Source organism: Barbus barbus (assembly GCF_936440315.1).
Source record: "Barbus barbus genome assembly, chromosome: 22".
In the NCBI taxonomy this organism is placed as follows: domain Eukaryota; kingdom Metazoa; phylum Chordata; class Actinopteri; order Cypriniformes; family Cyprinidae; genus Barbus; species Barbus barbus.
This window is the reverse complement of record NC_136750.1, coordinates 2,712,054-2,733,981: the sequence shown is the minus strand read 5'-3', so window position 1 is coordinate 2,733,981 and position 21,928 is coordinate 2,712,054. Positions and strand designations below refer to the sequence as shown.

General features: G+C 38.3%; 1 protein-coding gene across 4 annotated transcripts in view; it reads right to left on the bottom strand.

Moving 5' to 3' along the window:
- The window catches only part of LOC306888007 (kin of IRRE-like protein 3), a gene marked incomplete at both ends in the record, with an annotated part of 196,252 nt that overhangs the window by 49,998 nt on the left and 124,326 nt on the right, over window positions 1-21,928 (bottom strand). For all 4 annotated transcript variants that reach the window (XM_079446096.1, XM_079446095.1, XM_079446097.1 and 1 more), the window contains 2 exons: window positions 9,728-9,877; window positions 19,588-19,737. In XM_079446096.1, the coding sequence (XP_079302222.1) occupies window positions 9,728-9,877; window positions 19,588-19,737 (300 nt within the window). The remainder of the gene's footprint in view (window positions 1-9,727; window positions 9,878-19,587; window positions 19,738-21,928) is intronic.

Below are 21,928 nucleotides of genomic sequence, written 5' to 3'. Positions count from 1 at the left end.
ATTCCCACAGATGAAATCCCACAGAAAAAAGTCTGGGAAGACAAAAAAGCCACATGTATGCTGTGCAGTTTTTTGCGATCGTTGATGGTCAGGTTGTATGACGTGACTTCAGTGCAATCCTGGTTAAACTGTAAAACATCTACTGTTGTATGTATGATATCTCAGTTCTCTGATAAGTCAATGGGTGTGTTGGGTTCAAGGTTAGGGTCTTCTAGGTCTGGTACCACTGAACCACAAAAGCAAGGTTTCTATTCAACTTACAAGTGTAATTTAGGCAAAAAAAATCTGAATATTGTATAACATAATACAAAACTCTCCATCCCATGTGCTAAAGATAACAAAATCATCCCTTATGATAAAATTGGTGCAAACCAGAAATTGAAGTTCTAGTGACTGGGGAAGCTGTGGTGTATTTGGAAATTTTATTTGCATTCTTTCTATCCAGCAATTTATTTATGTTTTAATGCAGTATCACAGAAATCAAATACAATGATGTGTAATGTTGCTGAGCGATATTGTTGCATTAATAAAACATGTCGGCATAGGTGGAAATCCCGGGGGGGACAAGACCCCCCCATCTGAGGGTTGTCCCCCCTAAAAATATGATTTAAAAAACTACATATTGTAAATAATGTTTTATACTTAAAATAATTGTGTAAGTAGTAAAACAGCACAAACGCAAACGGAGTAAAAAATGTGTTTTAAGTCTCCCTCTACTTTACCTCACAGCGTTTTGGTCCAAATGCTTTCCTCTTTTATATCACACACACAAATCAATAGATAATAAGTCTCAATAGTTGTGGAACTCCAGTAAGTAAGGTTGTCTATTTTATTCACTTAAATAAAATGAAGTGATTATTTTCTCTATGCAAGAGCATCGGATTTCTGACAGCGCGTGTCCGGTTTTGAGAGCAAAGAAAATTTGCGTGCTAGGGAAGAGATTCCCGTCATTAAAATAACGCCTTAGTCTCCCTGCTACACTAATAATAGTAGCTTTCCTCTGTGTATACATCCTTACAAGAACAATTTTAGCTGTATAATTTGTGTCCCCTTCAAAAACTGTTCTTGAGAAATTTTATGTATATTGTCCCCCCTTAATGTTAGATGAAATTTACGCCCCTGCATGTCGGTGGCCATCCACCACCCCCTTATATCTTCCTCAAAAACCAAACAGACAAACATAAAACGAGGACTGATGACAGTGATTCATCTCCCCTTTAAAGTTTCACATAATTGGTTCCTGAGCATCTATTTGGCCTATGAAAGCAGTAATTGGAAGTTTTCAGGTAATGTTAAGGTGAGCCTTTAGTTATAATGACAATAAAATAAAATGCATTTATTTTTGCATCTCGCAAACTGCAGATCTAACAGATATATTTATGTCAAGGAAAATTATTAGATTTGGAGATGTGTAGTGTGACTGCTACAACTATGATTTCCTTATTATTTGTTTGCCAGCTGTGAGTCTGACTTTTCTGTTGCAGCGTTGTAAGTATACAGTAGATCTCTAAATGGACATAAATAAACAGTAAGTTTGCTCCACTTCAGGCTTTTTACAGGCAGTCTTGACTCTTTCTCGACCCGTGTGGATGGTTATTATTTATCCCATGATAGGCAATTTTAAATGCAGTCAGTTTTACTTGCACCAAAATGAAATTTACGAGGTTCATGTCCTTGGTATGGCATATATATATATATATATATATATATATATATATATATATATATATATATATATATATATATATATCCTTTTATTTTATGTATATAAGGGCATTCAGATTAAGTGTCTTTTTTAGTAGTAACTTTCTCAATGTGGCTCTTCATAGCAGAGCAGGGCAAAGTTGAAGAAGTTCTTTTTTTCAAATGATATCAGCTAAATTGCAACTCCAATTCAATGATTTAGCAGCAAAAATGATAGGGGATATCGAAGGATTATTTTCTGGTAGGTTTTGTAGTGAATTTCATTACTCCCCAATTACTAAAAAAAATAACTGTCCATTCTAAGGATATTTGAGCTCCTAATATGAAACAAAAACAATTACATATCTAAAAGACAGCTTTGGGATCCAAGACGAGTCAATGAGTCTGTATTTCTCTTTGCAGACCTCAGACATGCCATAGGCCTGTCACTACTGATGGCTGAGCCCATGCATTACAAAAGGCATTGATCATTAAAGGAAGGAGCTGTTATTTCGGGCTGTGGCGTTGAGGTTTTGTCAGACATTCCCTATCTAATTTCAGCTCCCCAAGACACTCTTAGTCTGACAGCGGTACAAAGGGCAACCCTGTAGCCATGCAAGCCATCATCATTACCGGCCTGTTTGCAAACTCTGCATCCCCTAATGGCTCCAAATTAGCACTTTACCGCAGTTACTCAATAGATTTCTCACGAGTCGGTCAGCAGCGCGGATTGATCGCTCCTTTTTAATTACTGGCCAATAGGCTTCCATTCTTACACCTTCCACTTGGCTGGGAAAACCTTAATCCATAATTCTGTCTTTATATCCTGCATGTCCTCATGTATTGTCTTTTAGCACTCTCTCAGTTGCTTTTGAAGTTTAAATGAATTCTACTTAATTTACTCACCATCATTTCATTCCAAAACCCAACTAACTTTCCTTGAAACAATACAAATGGAGCCATTTTAAAAACGTTCCTTGGTGACTGAATATGAATGCTGTTCAGGTGCAAAAATTACAAAAAAGCAAAGTGAAAGTACCGTAAAACCTGTACATCTGATGTGCTTGGTCTTCTGAAGCCTTACAGTATGAGAAACACATACAGTATCATGTCAAATTGTTAATGTAGCATATGCACTGGAAGAGATTTTCAGCAAATAATGACCTAAATGTTGGGCTTTTCATCTCACAAAGGTTTTGCACGAGAAACATGAGTATGTTTTGACAGTGATTTTTGGAGTTAACAGCATTTTTGCTTCCATTTACTGTCATTGAATGGGGAATACAATGTTGTTTGCTGCATGGAAGAAAGAGCATTTTATGTAAGGTTTGAATAGAATGCTTTCTGTACAGATTTATTGTTTACATTTTCATGACGTGATAAAATATCACTGAACAGAGGAGCAATTTCACAGTGAAAGTATGTGTACAATATCTAAGGTCTTCTGGGTCTGGCATGTTTTCAAAAAGCTTTATTAAATAATAAAAAAATCTGTAGCCAGGGACAAAGCCAGATCTTGCAAGACCTGGCTCAAGGTCACAAGACTCTTAACTTGTAGCATGTGCCTGAAGAAAACAATAAATTGCATGCAGGCAAATTGATTTGCAATTAACCAAATGGACTGAAACATTGGCTCAATCAACTGGGGACCTTGCATTCCAGCAACAAGCTTTTTAAATCAACAGGATGGGCAAAGTTTCAGTTCCAGGAGCTAAAAGGAAGGACGCGAGATAGATTTATTTTATTCTCTGGAGTGGGTTTGATGCTACAGTAATTGCAGGGGTGGAAATCTCACTTCATTTACAGTGGGCTTCTATGGCAGTGGCTTCACAGGTTGAGTTATTGACATCCCAAACAAGATTGTGGAAGAGTGAGGTGATATGGCCTGTAATCCAGGGAAAAGCAATCTGTTGGGAACCGAATGGGTGAGGTGGAGTTTTGCCTCCACTGACGTGTCTGGCACAACAATGAGGCCCGTCTGTTTCAGCAACGGCTCCCGTCACCTGCTCACGTGGCTGCTACGGGCTGTGATAGACAGCAAAAAAAAGAAGAAAGAGGAAGTGCAATCGAAAACATGCCAGGAATGCAGACAAGTGACATACGTGGCTCACTGGCCCAAATCAAAGCTCCTTTCACAGTGCTGTCATGAATGTGTTGCTTTGCAGGAGGCAGAATTTGGTGGTAAACACAAACTGATCCATATTCTCTCTCCATTTCTTGCTCTCTCCATTTCTTTCGCTTCTCTCCATTTGGCAGGGGCTGTACGTGTACGTTTTCAACGGCTCGATGCATGAGTGATGCCCAGCCAGATTGCCCGATTTATAGAAGAATGGAGTCAGGGGTTGGAAAACCAAAGGGAATGGAAAGAAAATAAGATTTACCTTTGAATAAGCATCAAAGTGTGCAGGAAATAGAGGTGCTGGGGCACTGAAATCGAGCGTGGGCTGGGTTTTGGCGTGACCATTACAAGCAGACTCATTTTGTTTTCTGAGAGGATTGTCATGGCTTCTGACTACGCAGTAGGTTGGAAAAGAGAGGAAGTTATGGGATAAGGTTGGGTTCCTCTAGTTGAAGAGGCGTGGTGGGGTCAGATCGTGAATAGGTGGTGGTTGGAAGCTGGTGAAGTGTTTATGATGGTGTGGAGATAACAATGAAGCAGTAAAAACACCCACCGACATAAGGTGCACTTTGGAATAGGCTGATGTGGTTCCTTCAAAGATAGTAACAATTTGTTTGGTCAACAAGCATCACTAGGAAAACCATTATGGGTCAGTGAACTTCACCGCTTGACATTGCTGATTTGGCGCTGATTTGTGACTGCGTGTTTTGAGTTTGAGCTCCATCAAGTTGATTCTTTATTGTCTATTTTCTATCTTAAAAACAATTTTATACACTATCATTTTCGTTTCTATAACGTGTGAATATATCCCCTATAGCATTCTAAAACAAAACCAATCAGAGCGCCTTGTTATAACTAGTTTTATTTTGATTTCTCGTGTCTGCTATTAGCTTATAGCCTGTTAGCATCGGCAGTGTGGCTGCCGCTAATCTCGCTTAGATTGCTAATACTCTATTCACACACATTACAATTGTTTCCCTGTTACTTGCTTAAATGGCGGATTTGTGTCCACCTTTGAGTGCAGGTGAGGACACATTCGAGCTGCATTCGGTGGAGGCCGTGGAGAAGCAGATCTGCGAGCTGGTGGAGAAGCAGGCCCAGCTGAAAGAACGGAGAGAGCCGCGCTGGAAACATCCCGGGCTGACGCTCACAAGTCCGGGGTTCAGACACACTCTCTCTGTTTAAATCTAGATTAAAAACATCTCTTTAGCCAAGCATTCACATAATGCATCTTATAATCTTGTACTGCAGTTATATCTGATCAAATGTACATTATTATTATTCTTTAGCTTGGGTTGAACAAATCATTTTTGCTTAGATGGAACAGCAGCTACGCTAATTATGTCTCTATTTGTTTCTCTGTTTCTGCCACGGGATTAACATCCCATGGTAACTAGGAATGACAGAAGCTTCAGTCTGGATCCAATTCTTAAATGATCTGAGATGACCGAACACCTGAGAAAAGATAATGCCAACCCCTCAGAGGACCTCAGAGGATGCTAACGCTCAGACAACATACAGAATTACCAAATTTTGCCATAAGTTAAGTATATTACGGTTCTGCAATATATAAATATATTGTGGAAACTTAATTTCCTGTAGAGCTGTTGTGCAACGATTTGTATCGTAAAAAGCGCTATACAAATAAACTTCAACTTGAACTTGAACCATAAGGCAGAGAATCATATGGATTAATGATGCATAAGAGTGTCCATGATGAAAAAAATAAATAAATAAATAAAAAAAAAAATATATATATATATATATATATTACGTTATATCATATTATCAATATATTATATTAAATTATTTCACTTTTTAATATTAGTATTATACAATTTACAAGTTTATGTTATGACTATGTATTATGAATATATAGTATGAATTCATAGATTATTCATAAATATTTGATTTTGCCATTTAATAAAATCAATTGTAGATTATAGATAGGCATGATGGTCTGCAGGGGTTATGATATCACTTGTTTTGTTTCTTTGTTTATTTATTCAGTTTTTAATTTGTTTTTTTCAGTTTCTGTATGTTGATCAGACCACATGATTTTGATTTGGCTGACAAATATTTTGTTTATTACGTAAAGCTGCCTTTTTTCTGTTTTTATTCTAAACTATTTAATTTCTTTATTATTATTATTATTATTATTTATTTATTTATTTTTCAATGTTATCAGTGTCCTAATATTGAGTGTATGTGTTCCAAACAATATCATAATGAATTTTAATGCAGAAACTAAAAACATTCTTATCATAGAAGTATGTATACATTATAATTAAAATGTCATTTCAATAATTTCATGAACAATTTCAAAATCAGTGCTGATCAAAGCTTGGTGTATGATCTACTGATTGCAAAAATAATTAAGAAAAGCCAAAAGTGTCCCTTTGTCCTTACTCAACATGTCAAAGAGAATTACATCACAGAAGCAGTGACAGCTTGACGTTTGTAAGTAACAGAACATCTGTACAGTCTCTTGTCTGTCATTCAGATCACAAGAGTGTGTTTGCAGATGTGTTTGAGGTCACAGTCCAGCAGGGTGGATCTCCCAGCAAAGCTAATCGTCCGTTTAAATAACATCTGCTTGATTTTTGTGCGCAGTTACATGTGCAATAGTTCAAACATAATGGTACATAAACCAACTATTTAATCAGTTTAGTCTCTAATATTTGATTTAGTAACAATCATCTTTCAACAAACGTGCACAAACACAGACTCTGGGTTTAAGGGATTTGGAAAGCTCTTAATGTTTGCCAATAACTGTTGGTCCAAAAGAGTTGTGCAAAGTCTCATTGGTTTTCAACGAGGGGGCTTTATTGTTGTTAATATGTTTATTAACTTACTTTTAATTGCAATTCAGGTCAAAGTTTATAAGAACACTGTAAAAAAAAAAAACAAGGCAACCTATCACATTCAACTTGTTAAGTTTACTCAACTAGCAACCGACAACTAAAAAACGTTAGTTGATCTAATGAATAATGTCTGTTGAGTGTTAAATGATCTGTCAGAGCAACCAATTTTTTTTTTTTAGCATTTAGCAATACTAATCTTTTCTAACAACCCACTTTCTTTTAGATTTATGTTTATTTTCAAAACCTACGTAATATGGGTAGTATTCACCTCATAAGACTAAAGGCAAACATTTATGCTGATAGACAAACGTATTAAACAAGTTGCAATGAGATGCACATATCGAGGGGTGAGAACAAGAAGGGCGTAAGTGATATTTTTGGTGAAATGGAGATTTCACTTTGGCCTTTCTGGCTCTCACACCTTGGAATACACCTCAGCACACGAGCAAATTTTAAATCAGTAAAAATATGAACTCTGATCCACATGACAGCTAAGTGACAGTGACAACAGCAGCAGCAGCATAAATTCAGCAAGTACAATTTAAAACAATGATAATATTTTAATAATAATTAACATATTTATTTTCAAGCTGAAACGCATGCTGGGAACTTGTGCAATATTGTTCAATTTAAATTTGTTTGTTCAGATGAATTTGAAGAGTTGTACTTCTAGGTTTGGCTTGTTTGTTTGCATTTGACTCATATTTAGTAAATTTTAAAAACATCCTCTCTTGTGGAAAAAGAGATTAAATGAAGTTTGATGGTGTTCAGGGCATCACACTTGTATGGAAATGAAATCTGGATCCGAATTGATGACCTTTGTTTATCTTCATAAGACTATGAGCAGGATATTTTGAAAAGATGTTGAGCGGGTGCATCTTATGATTTGCAATTAAAAGTTAATAATCTCCATGCCTTCAAGCTGTTTATCAAATCATAGGCTAAGACACTGAGATTTTCAAATTCAAAGTAATACATATTCCAAGTTCTTCACCTATTTACTTTTCCCTCAAGGACATTTGATCTTCCATTAGTAATGAAATCATGATTATTAATTTGTGAAAAAGGGAATGAGAAATGAGTGGGGTAGATTTAACTCTCGCATCTTCCAAGGATTTAATGCTTTGAAAAGCAAATCTTTTCTAATGGGCAATTTCAGCACTTTTAAGATAACAGACTATAAAATCATCTGAATGGGTTGCTATTACTTTACATATTGACTTTTTACTTGTAGGGAATGAACAGTGAGAACCATTAACAAGACAATTAGAAAGAGCAAAATTGAGTTTAAGGGTGGTGATGGAGAGTTGGGGTGAAAACGTAAATTGCTAGAAGGACAAATGTAAAAGAGCTTTGTAGAGTGGTAGAAATTGATAATGGCTTCACAAAACACTCAAAGCTAGAAGTTCTGAACCCCCAGGTGAGAAATAAATGCATTCAGATTCTTCAGAAGTACGGCAACGGTAAGTAACCTTTCGCTAGTTTCATAAGGCCAGATGCAAGCTCTCTCCTTCTATTTCTCTGAAGTCCATTTTCTCCCATGCTGAGATTAATGGTGAAGGGACACGTGAGAAGACAAGGATGGCTATCTTCTGGAGGGGAATATAATTAGCCCACAGGGCAACTGCTAAAAGAATTGCTTTTTCTTCATAACTAATTCAGAAAAGGTGACCTCCGGAGGTCAACCACAATCCCAAAACCCACATGAGTTCTGCAAAGGTAGAGTTCAAAATTCAGATTGTACCATCTCGTGTCACTGTGGACATGATTCAGGTTTCTCTTTGATGATGGAAAGTTTTTTTATTTTATTTTTTTTCGCTTCCCCAAGAGCTTTTCCCAAGATTTCCAGGCAAGCGACCATAAGTGGTTCAGAAATGTTGTATTAAGGATAATTCACAGAGTTGGGATCCAGTTTTCCCCACTTTCAAGTGCTTTATCAGATATCAAAGCCTTTAGCGGGATTGGCTGATCCAGACTGTGCTGAGCCCTGTAGACAGTACACCTGCCCTAACCTCAGCCTTCAGTCTATATGTGAGGGAAGGCTGAGTCATGAAACAAGGGGCTCAGGGACCACTTCAGTGCCCATTGAGGCAGTTCTAAAGCAGTACTAATTAAGGCCCAATTAATAATGACCACAGCAGGAGAGAATCATGATAAACTAAACAACCCGTGCATCATCGCTTCCGAGTAATTTCCACCAGCTATTTCACCAATCACACATATTTGGAAGCTGCTAGTATTGAATGATGTTCTGGTCATGAGGTGCTTCTGATACTGGTAGTAGTGGGACGTAGGTGACTCTTTGGTGCTTGCAATTAGTAAAAAAAGTAATTTGTAAGGGAGAGCAACCTCAGACCATAATTTGTCTTCTTTCTTCCTCTAATTTCCCTCACTACATCCTCCCATGCAGGTCATTATTTTAACTTTTCATTAGTGGAGATCAATAAAGCAAATCGCATTCCAGTTGGTGAGCACATGTGCTTAGTCTCTTACCCTATCACTTCCATAACACCACCCCAATCCTGACCCCAGTTGTGCTCACTCATGCAAAGAAGAGCTAAAATTTGCTGGGTGTGGGTGGTCGGTCTGTAGAGCAGAAAAACCTACCAGGTGGTTGATTACAACCTCGGCACAAATAACACTGTTGCTGCCCAATATCGCAGAAACAGCAACACTGAATAATAACCCAATAAAACTTAATTAAGATTCAATGACCTCTCTGGTTTAATGATGAAGACAGTGGGATTTGCAGCAGGAAATTAAAACTGAGAATTTATGGCACTGCAGGGGAGTTTGGTCAGTGAAAAATCTATTTTTAATACTGTACATTATTCTTTGCCGATCTCATATTCAAGGATAGTTTGGGATCATTGTAATCAGACTTTATTCTGATTTTAATCTGTGGATGCTATTTGGAAGCTGATTAGAAATTAACAAAACAAGTTTGTCTTTAAAAATATACTTTTTAGAACACAAATAAGCTTTTGCTGAAAGGCATTTGTATGCAAATGCTATCGGCAGGACTTCTTTGTCTTCATGTGTATGTGCAGTTGTGACTAACCTAGCACAGTAAGTCGAGCAGGACGAGACCTCATGGCAGCCTGGATGGCCTGGCACTCGAACACGGCATCATCCGTCAGCTCCACCCTCTGGATGCGAAGGTGGTGCTCGCCAGTTCCGTGATCCCCGACCACAGCATAGCGAGGGTAACCTGGAAAACAGGGATGTTGTTGGGTTAATGCCGCGAGACCATCAGTGGAGTTTTTTTAAACGCTTCTGGGTAGATAAAATCCAGGGAAATTGTACCTTGTCGGTTTCAGAGCAGTACTAACTTAGCACCTGAATTAAAGTGGCTTTTTAGTCACTTCATGACAGTGTAAGGTAATCCTCGAATGCCACAGGGAGTTAGTGTTGGGGGCTGATGCAACGCTGGCTGTTTGTTAGCAACCGCTGCGATATCAAAGGATATCAGTTGAATTTATTGTATATTATTTGTATATGAGATCTCTAGAAGGGATAAGTAAGCTGAAGATCTCGTTTGCTTTCATGGATGTGTGAAAAACAATGAAAATAACCATGTCTTTTCGTATTCATTTCTTATTATGTCCTCCATAATCCAAAGACTTTTCCCCCTTCTTCTGCAAAGTGAAAAGCTTGACGACTTGTGTTCCTTCAGGACAGTAAAAAAAACTATGTGAGGCAAGAATCGGTGCAATAACATATCTGTGACCTTTCTAAAATAAATGAAAGATGAACAGATGTGTGAATCTTTCTAATGGTTGGAGTGAGACGTTCTGCCAGTTGGAGTGAGACTTTGTGCCGGTTGGAGTGAGACTTACTGATGATTGAGGTGAAACGGTTGTTGATTGAGGTGAGGCAGTCAGCTGGTTTTGCTATAATATGTTCAGCTGGTCCTCGGGCGTGCTGCTCTAGGTGTAGCACTTAGTAAGCAGCACACAGAGCCAAGAAGATGCAGATGTGTTCCACCAATGCAGAGAAATGGTGATTTGCGGTTTTATAATAAACTCAGCGGAATGTATTTCAAGGAAAACTGACTGTTTTACAACAGCAAGCAAATCCAAGGGCCTTTAAAACACATCAGAAGACTATTAACCAGGAATTTGCATACGATACGGAGCGAATGCAAAAGCTTGGTTTGTCACTATAGAAAATGAAAAGCAGGGGAGGAGACGTGCGATTGTGGTGTACTTTACGGTACATTTCAGCAACCTCGCCATATGAATGTCTTTAACGGATATCAGGAGGCAAAATATTCCTAATTATGAGATATTTGCAATTTACTGTGAGACCCATAAAAAGCCCTGTCATTGCTGTTAGTGCAGTTTCTCTGTTCAAGTCAAGACAGTAATTAATGGCTGATGGGCGATACGGATGGCATCAGAAGCTGATCTCAGCATATTTCTCTACAGAAGCAAGCCCTGTGCGTTTATCCCTCGATTTATTTCAATATAGCTTTTTATGTGGCTAAATTTACACCTTCAGAAGTGATCTCGCTTCCAGTTCCTGCTTCCAGTCTCCACGGAGCAGCCATTTGAATCTTTGCCAGTGAATGACCTGTGGCAGCATATTGATTTTTACAGCATCCATCGATATGATTCATGTTCGCTCCAGAGAATTCTCTGTGACATAATCGTCATGCACCCTCATGCTCTCAGGGCACTCAACGCCAGCAAGTCCATTTTCTATTTAAAGTGTTGTTGGCTTCGAAAAGCATATCTGCTTTTCGAAGCAAAAGATTTAAAACAGCATGTGTGTTTGTGGTTGATTGGGTTTATATAACCGACTCCACTTGTTTAGAGATGTATCACCCGTTGTCAAATTGAAAGGGCGTCCTGATATCACCTATATCTCTTCGAGTGCTGTGTGGTACGAAGTCCAACCTATTTATGAGCTCTACCACAGGGCTATTACTGCAGCCATCACTGTAATCTACAGCAATGAGGCTTGAAAGAGGGATGTGCTTTAACATATTGCTCTAGAAAGGAGTGAAAAATAGACTGGACTGGACTAATGGCTTTTAAGTCCTTGAGCCTGTTGAAATCACTGTGCCAGAAAATGCCAATTATTGCCTGTTGCCTCATTGGATACCATTCACTTTTAATAGACCATGAAGTGTCTCTCATTTTCCCCATTGAGGAGAGAGCAGCGGACGATTATGGTGCAATGTGTTTTATCTGCCCACATACAGCTTTTAATTTCTCTAAGTGAGTGGGAGACAGAAAAGAGGCAGGATAACCCAAAAAACAAACATTTAATAAGTCATCAAAACAGACTGTGCCCACATTATTTAGATGACTACTTTGGAAAGTTGTTTCGAAGGTCTTTCAAAAATATGGCAATATTTAATTAATTAAGAAGAAAGGCTGTTATATAAAAGAAAATCGTATGTTGACACTGGCCAATTATTTACCTATTGTCAGTCCTCTGTCGTGTGTGTCATGTGTTCCCGCCTCTTGTGTCCATATTTGGTTTGTTTCCTGTGCTTGTTAAATGTTATCATTAGTTAATTCTTGTCCAGCCATGTTCGTCTCGTTATCTATTATTTGTATTTATAGTCCTGTCTGTTGAGTTAGATGTCGTCTGGTCTACTTGTTACTCCCAGGTGTTTGATGTCTGCCTTGCCCTGGCCTGCCCTGATGTCTCCAGTAAAAGTTATTATTTGAGTTTACATCCTCGTCTCTGTGTTCCTTGTTCCTCCCTTGTGTGTGCACCGTGACACCTATATTTGACCTCACTTTTTTTTTTTTTTTTTGAGAAGGTAGAATTTTTGCTCTTAGTTCTGTATCCATGTAGCTCAAGAATAAACAAACAGAAAATAAAAATCCAAAATTATCCATTTAATATTTCACTTGTTTATTCTAGATGTCAGAAAGATTAAAAGGAGAGATTTTCACTTACAGTAAGTCTCATGTTTTTATAAGTGATGTCAAAATGATCTCATATGCCTCCTCGAGAGGTTCAAAACATCTCAAACTGTGATTTCAAAGTCTGTATTCAGTTTCAATATGAAATCGAGCGTTAATTCCAAATATAAATATCCTAGTTATCCTATCCACGTTAGATGTACTCTGCAAGCCAGTATATTATAATTGTCTTATTTGTGCCAGTCTGAGAAATAAGAAGTTAAAACTTGAAGTTGAAAACCTTACTGAAAACTCCAATACATCTTCCAATGGAGCAACCTTTGAGCAATATAATTAACCTTGGCAACTGCCAGGTTACAATTTAAGGTCTGTAATGTGAACATATAGCCAAATCAAGTGCTATTTATTGTGGCAGCCAATCAAAGCAAGGGAAGCAGACTGAGTCATTTTAATGGCCATTGACTCGGTTCAATACTGTGTTCATTTCTGATGAGAGATTGATGGGCTTGTTGCAGGCGGCATCTATTACCACTTAATGCCTAGCTACAAATCTTGAGGTCTTATTGCTCAGATGGATACAGAATATATGCACTGGCTTCTAACGGCATAACACAGTCTCATCCCAACTCGTCACATATTGACGCTTGGTTTTTGCGTCGCTTTTTGACGCTCAAGGTACCCCTTTCGCGTCACTTTTCGACGTGAAGGGAAGGTCATTTTTTTAAATAGGAAACACAGCGTATATTAATCATTTTTAAATAAATTATGCAAGTACTTGCATCTGCCTCCTATATCTTGCGTTTTCTTCACAGATGGTAGGTTTAGGGGCAGGGGTTGGGTAAGTCACTATTTTGACTGTTATATGCAACCTTATTATGACGATAAAATTCCCAATAGCGCGTTAGCATATCGACGCCGAAAAATTACGCTTCCCTTCACGTCGAAAAGTGACGCTAAAGGGGTACCTTGAGCGTCAAAAAGCGACGCCAAAACCAAAGCGTCAATATGTGACGACTTGGGATGAGACCGGGTTGAACGGCATTACTAATTTATCAAGCACTATTAATTCATAGTAATGTGCAAAATCTACTTCTTCATAATGGCTTTGCATTGACTTACTAATGGAACCACAAGACACACGCTCTGCCAGAATGCACTACTGACCCATATAAATATGCACAATATACAAATGCTAAATTATATATAATGATAAATTATAGAAATTATTTGTGTAAGCAATATTAGAAAAAAATTATTTACTTGTTTGTTTCTTTATTTACTCGTTCGCTTGCTGAGTGGGCCACGTCTCTCCACTGCTAACAGGGGAGTTACAAGTTACACACAATTCAGATCAAATGGTGGATCAGCACCTAGAGATGACCTCTACAGCCCTGAACGTCAGCGGAGATCAGGACACCCAGATGAGCCCCAGAGACAGATCCCCATTGAAGACCTTGTCACTTAGACGAACACCGGGACAAGACCTCGGGAACCAGATGAGTCCTTTACACAATCTGACTTTGCTGCAGTTGGAATTGAACTGCTGGTTCGTCTGGCCAGAGGGGAACTGCCCCCCCGACTGAGCCTAGTTTCTCCCAAGAATTGTTTCTCTATTCTGTCACCGATGGAGTTTTGGTTTCTTGCTGCTGTCGCCTCTGGCTTGCTTAGTTGGGGACACTTAATTTCCAGCGATATCATCGACTTGATTGCACAGATACTATATAAACTGAACTGAGCTGGACGATGACATCATTGAATTCAATAATGAAATGCCTTTAACTGAAAAAAACATATTTGACACTATTTTCTATTTTGATATTGGAAAGTTGCTTTGACACAATCTGTTTTGTTAAAAGCGCTATATAAATAAAGGTGGCTTGACCAAAAAAAAAACCCTCAATAAAAATGTAATAATACAATTTTAGACTCTCTAGAATGCTTGAAGTAGAGATTTAGTACTTGCAGTGATCCTGTATTAAAATGAAGGAGTAATCCTAGCAAGTCTTTGTACAAGCCGACACCAGTCAAATAACAAACGATGATTAACTGTGATCTAGAGATTACATCCACCCACCTGTATCATTATCTGAGATGGGCCCTTGTATACAAATGCACTGCCTTATAAACCCAAATATTGTGCCTATCAGTAATGTTCAGGATGATACACATTGCATCTCTCCTCTGGACACCTCTTAGATTAATATATCATTATATAAATCATGCATGCTTCACCAAAGAATTGCACAGCAGAGGATGTCAGAGAGGAAAAACTCAATAATTCTGTCATTGATCACAATTAATCCCTAAGACAACCCACGTCAAGCTAAGAAAACAATATATAATAGCCCCATTAGAGTTAATGAATCCATCAGGACATGAAAGGATTAGTCTTTATGTCGGATCGATGGAAGGGGGAAAGGGCCATGAATGGAAACGTGACGCTGTGATTAATGGTCGGGGGAGTGAGCGAGTGTATCTGCCTGACGGCTCGAACCGAGGAAATGATTGAAGGAAAATGTGTTAATTATATACACAACTGTAATTTTCTTCCATTTGGGTTGTTTCTGAAGATTCAGTGTACCAAGATTTGGATATATTTTGTCGAAAGCAGAGATGATAAAGTATGGTATACTTAAGTTCCAAGTCAATACTAATCAATACAATTTGAAAAAGATTTAATGATACCAGGGTGGTATTCCAGAAAGCAAGGATAACTTGCCGTCACATATACCTTAAACTCTCGTTTGATTTACCTAAATCTTGCTTACTTGAGGTATGCTGTTTCCAAAAACGCATCCAGGAGTAAGTTCAGCCAACTCCAAATATGTTTAAAGGGGACATTGGATGCCCATTTTCCTCAAGTTGGTATGATTCTCTTTAGGGTCTTCATGAAATGTCAGTAACATACTTTGGTTAAAATTCCTCAGTGGTTGTGTTAAACAACACCCTTTTTAAACAGCTCTGTTAAACCATCTGTGTCGGTGCCGACACATCAAACCAAGCTGTATTCATGTTACCATAACTCTTCAACTATAATTCAAATTGCACCTGACAGCAGACAACATCCACTTTATGGCTATATATAGCTTATTACGATACTTTCTTGCGCTCTGTCGACAAATGACGGAAGATTTCCAGGAGAGTGGCAAGGGGCGAATTTAAATGGAGAGATAGGGTGTACGGAGTTTTGCATTGCATAAAATAATAAACGAAACAAACAAAAAACATGGTGAAGGAGTAAACAGCACAAGAGTCGATTGGGATGATTTTTGATGAGACTTTGGGAGCAGGCTGAGTGAGAATTTTTCACATGTGGTGTGTGCATCGCTATTATGTGTCTGTGCGTGTGAATGGTGTATGCATGTGTGTGTAAAACTGTATGTGTGTGTGTGTGAATGAACAAAAAGGCCTCCTGAATGAAAACTGTGCAAACCAGTGTCCCACAAATACTTGTATATATGGCAGCTAGCCATTTAGGTGCATGTCTCTTTAAATGATAATGAGCTACTGCTCACCCCGCTTATGTTTTTTTTAGTGTCCTCATAAACCATATAAACACACACACACACACACACACACACACACACACACTCATGTTGGTTTTTGTGGTTTATGGGGACTCTCCATAGGCGTAATGGTTTTTATACTGAACAAACTGTGTGTGCTATTGCCCTACACCAACCCTACACCTAAACTTAGCCCTCACAGGAGACTTTCTGCATTTTTAGATTTTCAAAAAAACACCATTTAGTATATATATATATATATATATATATATATATATATATATATATATATATATATATATATGTGCCTTTTATTTTATCATTTATAACTAATCGTTTTAACATTGTTATTTAGCTTTATGAATTATTAGTAACTTTTCACTAAACACAAACACTTTTTACTAACATTTTACTTTACTGACAGTTTTTCATTGCATCAAAACTGGTATTGAGAAATGTGAAACTTCCTGGCATTGATATCAACTACTGAAGATTTGATGTTGTGAAAATCCTCGTTGCAATGAACATTTGATATTGCTCTGTGACTATAGAGCTTCCTATAGATTTTTCTTTTTCTTTTTGCTCTCCCACAAAATGCTGGCTTTGAACTGAGCAGCACAAATCCGAAAGCTACTGTTTGGATTACTGATGTGCCAAGAGTGTAAATAAAACAATGCGTCAAAATTGGAATCAGCATGCTGCTCGGCTCTTTACGTCCAAGCAAGCACTGTCTCCCTCCCGGGTTCTGTTTGGGTATTCACGTTTACACCAGCAATGCACACAATGCATATTCATGACTTTTATTTGTGTGTTTGTGGCAGCCTTGAGCTGATGTCTTTAATTACAACCAGGAGCAAAAGGACCTCCACAAAGAATGTGGGGACCGATACAAATCAGCCTCTTTTGTCTGCTGATTTATTAAACATATTGTTTGCGATTTCTCATTTTAATCAATGTTCTCCCAAACTGAAACCGCACTGGATGAGACAAGTGTCTTCCATGAATAGCTGAGTAGGCTGATATTGAAATGTGCAGGGTTTGTATGAGCTGTTGTACTCGCCTCTTTTTTTTTTTTTTTATGTGTGCAGCTGCTAGCTTGGAGTACATAGTGGTAGATGTGTCAATTTTCTTTATTGGACGCAGTGTTACTTGTTGACGCAAGCAAGACTGATAAAAGGAGCAGCTGTGCAGTTTTTTTTTTTTTTTTTTCTCTGACGTGTCATTCATGTCAAAGCAGTGCACCTCCGCCCTTGTACCCGAAGCTTGCTTTTAAAGTACTCTTTTTTCTAAAACACGGGCTCTCGGCAACTCAAAAAAAAAAAAATAATAAATTACATGCCATAAAAAAGAGAGAGTGTAGAACTTCATTGAAATTCTTCATGGCCCTCTGAGCGCTGGCCCGCCATTGATCCGCATAAAGAGCTAGATGGGGCTGGCTCGCCTCGGATTGGGTCGGCCCTAGGCTCCCGGCCATGACTGTTAAACTGCAGCTGATGTGCCGTTAAGTGCTGCTCTCTGTCTCTCTTCTCATAATCGTGAGTCCCGCAAGCGCAGAACCTCTTCTCACCTCCCAACCCCCACCCCCGGCTTCAATTCACCCTCTCTTCCTCTTTGACCACTTTTAAAGGTCTTCTCCCAGTGTTTACACAGCCAGGGCCCGGCTACCAGGAGTCTGATTATGACAAACTTGGGAGCGGAATGGATTTATCAGGGCTCAGTTGCCTATTGGGGTCTAATTAAAGGCCACTATCAGTGCCAAAATTGCACACAGCAGCAGCCACTGAAGGTCAGAGGCAAATAGACCTGTGATCTCCAGTGGAATACATATTTAATTTTAAGGATAAGCCCAGTAACTGTTTTTAAAGAGGCCAACTGGGCTTTACGTCATGCTTTGCACTGGAAATATCCCAGGACGCGAAGCAGAGCTACATCTGTGATAGAAAAATGGAGTAAAACATTGATTTACCCTTTATTCTGCTCATCGAGTCTAGGGAATCGTGCTATAGCTTCGAGGCTTTTGTTAATCTACACTTTTCAAAATTATACTTACACCTGCTCTTTCCCAAAAAGGATTGCATGCGCTGTAATCCAGCAAATCCAATGTAAATGTCATAAAGGGGGACCAACTGTCTCCGACCAACCTAAATATGAATATGAAGTTTGTGATGTTCAAAGTCTGTAGGCGGACGGAATGGGAATCCAATGGTTGTTAGCACAAATTAAGCAATCAACTTAGCCAAGCAAGCAGCACTTTGCAAGTGAGGAAGAGCCACACACTTCACAAGCTATTAACTGTTAAAAGTACTTAAGAGGTTATATTTTAGTTGCTCTTGTCTTTCTATGCCTGACACCAATTGGACAGTTTTTAAAAAGCAATCACACCCTCCAGCTTAAACTTGTGTACCAAAGTCAGCTTTAATTATCAAAAGCCTTTTTTAAAACCAATTTGGTTATTTGAGAGGCAGTTGAAGACTAGCTGCTAGTTGAAGTGTAAAATTCAATCAAATTTGCTGGAGCTGTGGACACTTTTGCCAATTCACAGAGTCATACGAGTAAATTGTTTAATTTTTTTAATCTAATCTGCTGATTTCTTTGGAGAAATGACCAGTTTAGACCAGTATGAATGTCCATGCCCGTTTTGGTTGGTTTATGCAGGTCAGTGTTAGTCTAGCAGTTGACGCTTTGCTGTTTTGGTTGGCCATCTCTCTTGTGAAGACTGTGAAGCTTGGTTAGGATTGGCAGTCAACATTGTCTATCTTTTTAAGCTAATTAAGTTGGTCAACTAGCATGGTATATCTTTTAAAGTTGTTTAAGCTAGTCAACAAGCAAGGTTTTTCCTCTTATTATGCTTCAGCTACCAGCATGGTTGTTCTCGTGAAGCTTGTTAAGTTGGTTTAGCAGCATGGCTTTTCTTGTGGAGATGGTGAAGACTGTTTTTGAACAGTTGATTAAGTTAAATCATTGGCATCTTTCTTGTGAAGCTAGTTAAGATGATTGACTAGTTCAGTCTCTCTTGTAATATTGTAAATCTAGATGACCAGCATGGTCTTTTTTGTGAAAATAGTTAGTCAACCAGCATGGTCTGAAGATGACTAGCTAGTCGACCAGCATAATTTGTCTAGAGAAAGTGGGTAAGCAAATCTACCAAAGTTATCTTGTTAAGCTAGTCAAGTTGGATGACTAGCCTATTCTTTCTTGTAAAGTTGGTTTGGATAGCTGGACAGCATGGTCATTCTTGTCAAACTAGTTGAGATGGTTGACTGCTGCAGTCTGTCTTGCAATGTTGCAAAGCTAGATGACCAGCATGTTCTTTTTTTGTGAAGATTAAGATAGTCAACCAACATGGTCTTACAAGTGAAGAAGACTTCCAGTTGACAGGCATAATTTCTAGTTAAAATGGTTAAGGAACTCTAGCAGGATGTCCTTTTCAATCTTGTCAAGATTAAGCTAGTTAAGAAGCTTCATTGGGAAACCAGCATCAAAATAAATACCTAAACTGGTGATGTTTTCACTGTTTATGACATTGTTACCTATAAGTTCTCTTCCAACGCCCAAAGCGAGGCCGTCTTTTATCCACAGCACAACACCGTGGTAACCAGGGATGGAGCAGGGGAGCGTGACAGGCTGACCAGCCACAACTACCAAGTCTTGAGGCTGCTGCGCAAACATAGCATTCACTCCTGAAACAAAAGAGACAGAAACAGAGACTTAAACTTTAATGTTTTAACTAACATTCCACTTTAGAGCTCCACAGACATCCATTAAGAAGTGGTTTAATGTTACATGATCTAATTTAAAGAATTTATTCAATGAACAACTCTCAAGTACTCAAGTGTGATTAGCATGCAATGTTGAAGTGCACCAAGGGCCTCTCTTCAGCCTGTCAACACTGCATCTTTCACACAGAAAAATACCTAAAGCAAATGAAGTTGAACTCCATTAGAGATGAGTGGCCTGAGAAGGCTGTCAGCAATAACCCCTTGAGACCCTCTTAAAGAGAGGTGTCAGAGATACGAGAACATAGAAAGGGAAGGAGGGGGGGGGGGGGGGGGGTAGAGTGCAAAAACTCCAGCCTTCAAAATCAACAGTATTCCTGTATCTATCCACAGGTGGGTACAAAGATACCAGCACAAAGTTGCATGTCACTGGGGTGGGCTCCAGGTTTGACTGCTTAGTATTGACAGCTGGCCCCAAAGATTTCTGTCTCCAAAGGGAATCTAGTTAGAAGACAAATGTCTTGTATTTCAAACTCCAGTGGTACATATTGCATGTGCAGTCACAAACATGCACACTCAAAAATACAATGCTTGACATCAGCTATCAATATTGCAATGAGCTGTCTCAGTGGAGAGATGACGAGTTTCTTGCTGGCAGTACTGTATAATGGGAGTCACACTGGCAGTCATGCTGAACTCTGCAGCTGTCCCTGATGTGTGCCTATCTAGAATTGGAGAAGATGGCTCATATTGCTCATTCCACTCTAAATCTCTGTTTACTGTTTAATCAATACTCATGTGAAACACTTACCACCCTCTCAGTTTCTTGATGCACTGTATGTGTATGTGTTTCTAACTTAGTTATGCTTTAATAAAAATGTTCGCAGAAATAAGCAAAATTTGACAAAACAGCCTTTGTCTTTGGCGTGTACTGGAATTACCATATTCAAAAGATATTTGAAAAAGTACTATGCTATTGCCAAAAAGCAAGGATAAAAAAAGTATTTAAAATCATGATAAGATAATGATACATTTTTAGTAAGTTCAAATGGTAAAGTGATTCATAAAACTTATGTTTTTTTGTGTTTCCCACCAAAGTGTAATAGAGGCAAGGTTAGAGTTTTAAGTTCTACTCTATTTGCGTAACCTGTAAAATATCAATATATATATATATATATATATATATATATATATATATATATATATAATTTATTTTTTATTTTTTCTTTGAAGCACTGCTTTTGTTACCAATTCTCAAGTAATGAATTTGAATAAAATTAGTGCTGAATTTTCTTTGCCCAATCAATAGGTCAATTGGTTAAAAGTTGTGATATTTAACCAATTTATTTAATGCACATATGTCCATTACCATATTAATGTGCACATGTACAGCATATGGACATATCTGGCTGTTTGTATTTATTTAGTGCCTCAAAGCATGATAGCAGTCAAATGAAAAAATGGCTAATCTTTTAAAATCACATCTTGACAACATTTTCTGTTCCACTCTGTCAAGCAGTTTAAGAAAACAGGACAATGCCACATGTGAATGCACCCCAAGATACATGAAGCAAATTCAGTATAATTATACAGGTTTGAGGATAATTCATTCAGATGACCCACCGCCAAGTCAATTATGAAAATATGTAATCTTGCACATTCCTGGTGCAGTTAGGGTCAGTCTGTAGTAATTACCTTTTTTGAAAACCTTTAGTTGGACTCTACGCTAATTCTCTGTTTAGTCAACTATGGACTTGTCTCTGCGTGAGGATGTACTCACACCTATAAAATATGACATTTTCTAGATTCATGCTAAATTAAACAGCCGGGCAGAAAATAATGAATTGCTAGAAATCCAGCAGGATGTCTTTAATGCTGCGAATTCCATGGATTAGTAAACAAATCATTCATACCTCTGTCCTGCCTCCAGTAAAATGTGATGAGTGGCTTGTTAAAAGCTAAACACGAGTCCACAGATTGATTTATACAAATTCTCCCTGGCGAAATCCAGCGTCTGCTGCTCCAACAAGTTATTATTAAATCAACAACCGCAAAGATGCACTATGAATTCTTATAAATATAGTGGGCTGTTCATCTTTGAAGGCTAGCAGGCTTGCCTGGACACTACAGCGTCTCTCATTCTGTCGTTTCCTGC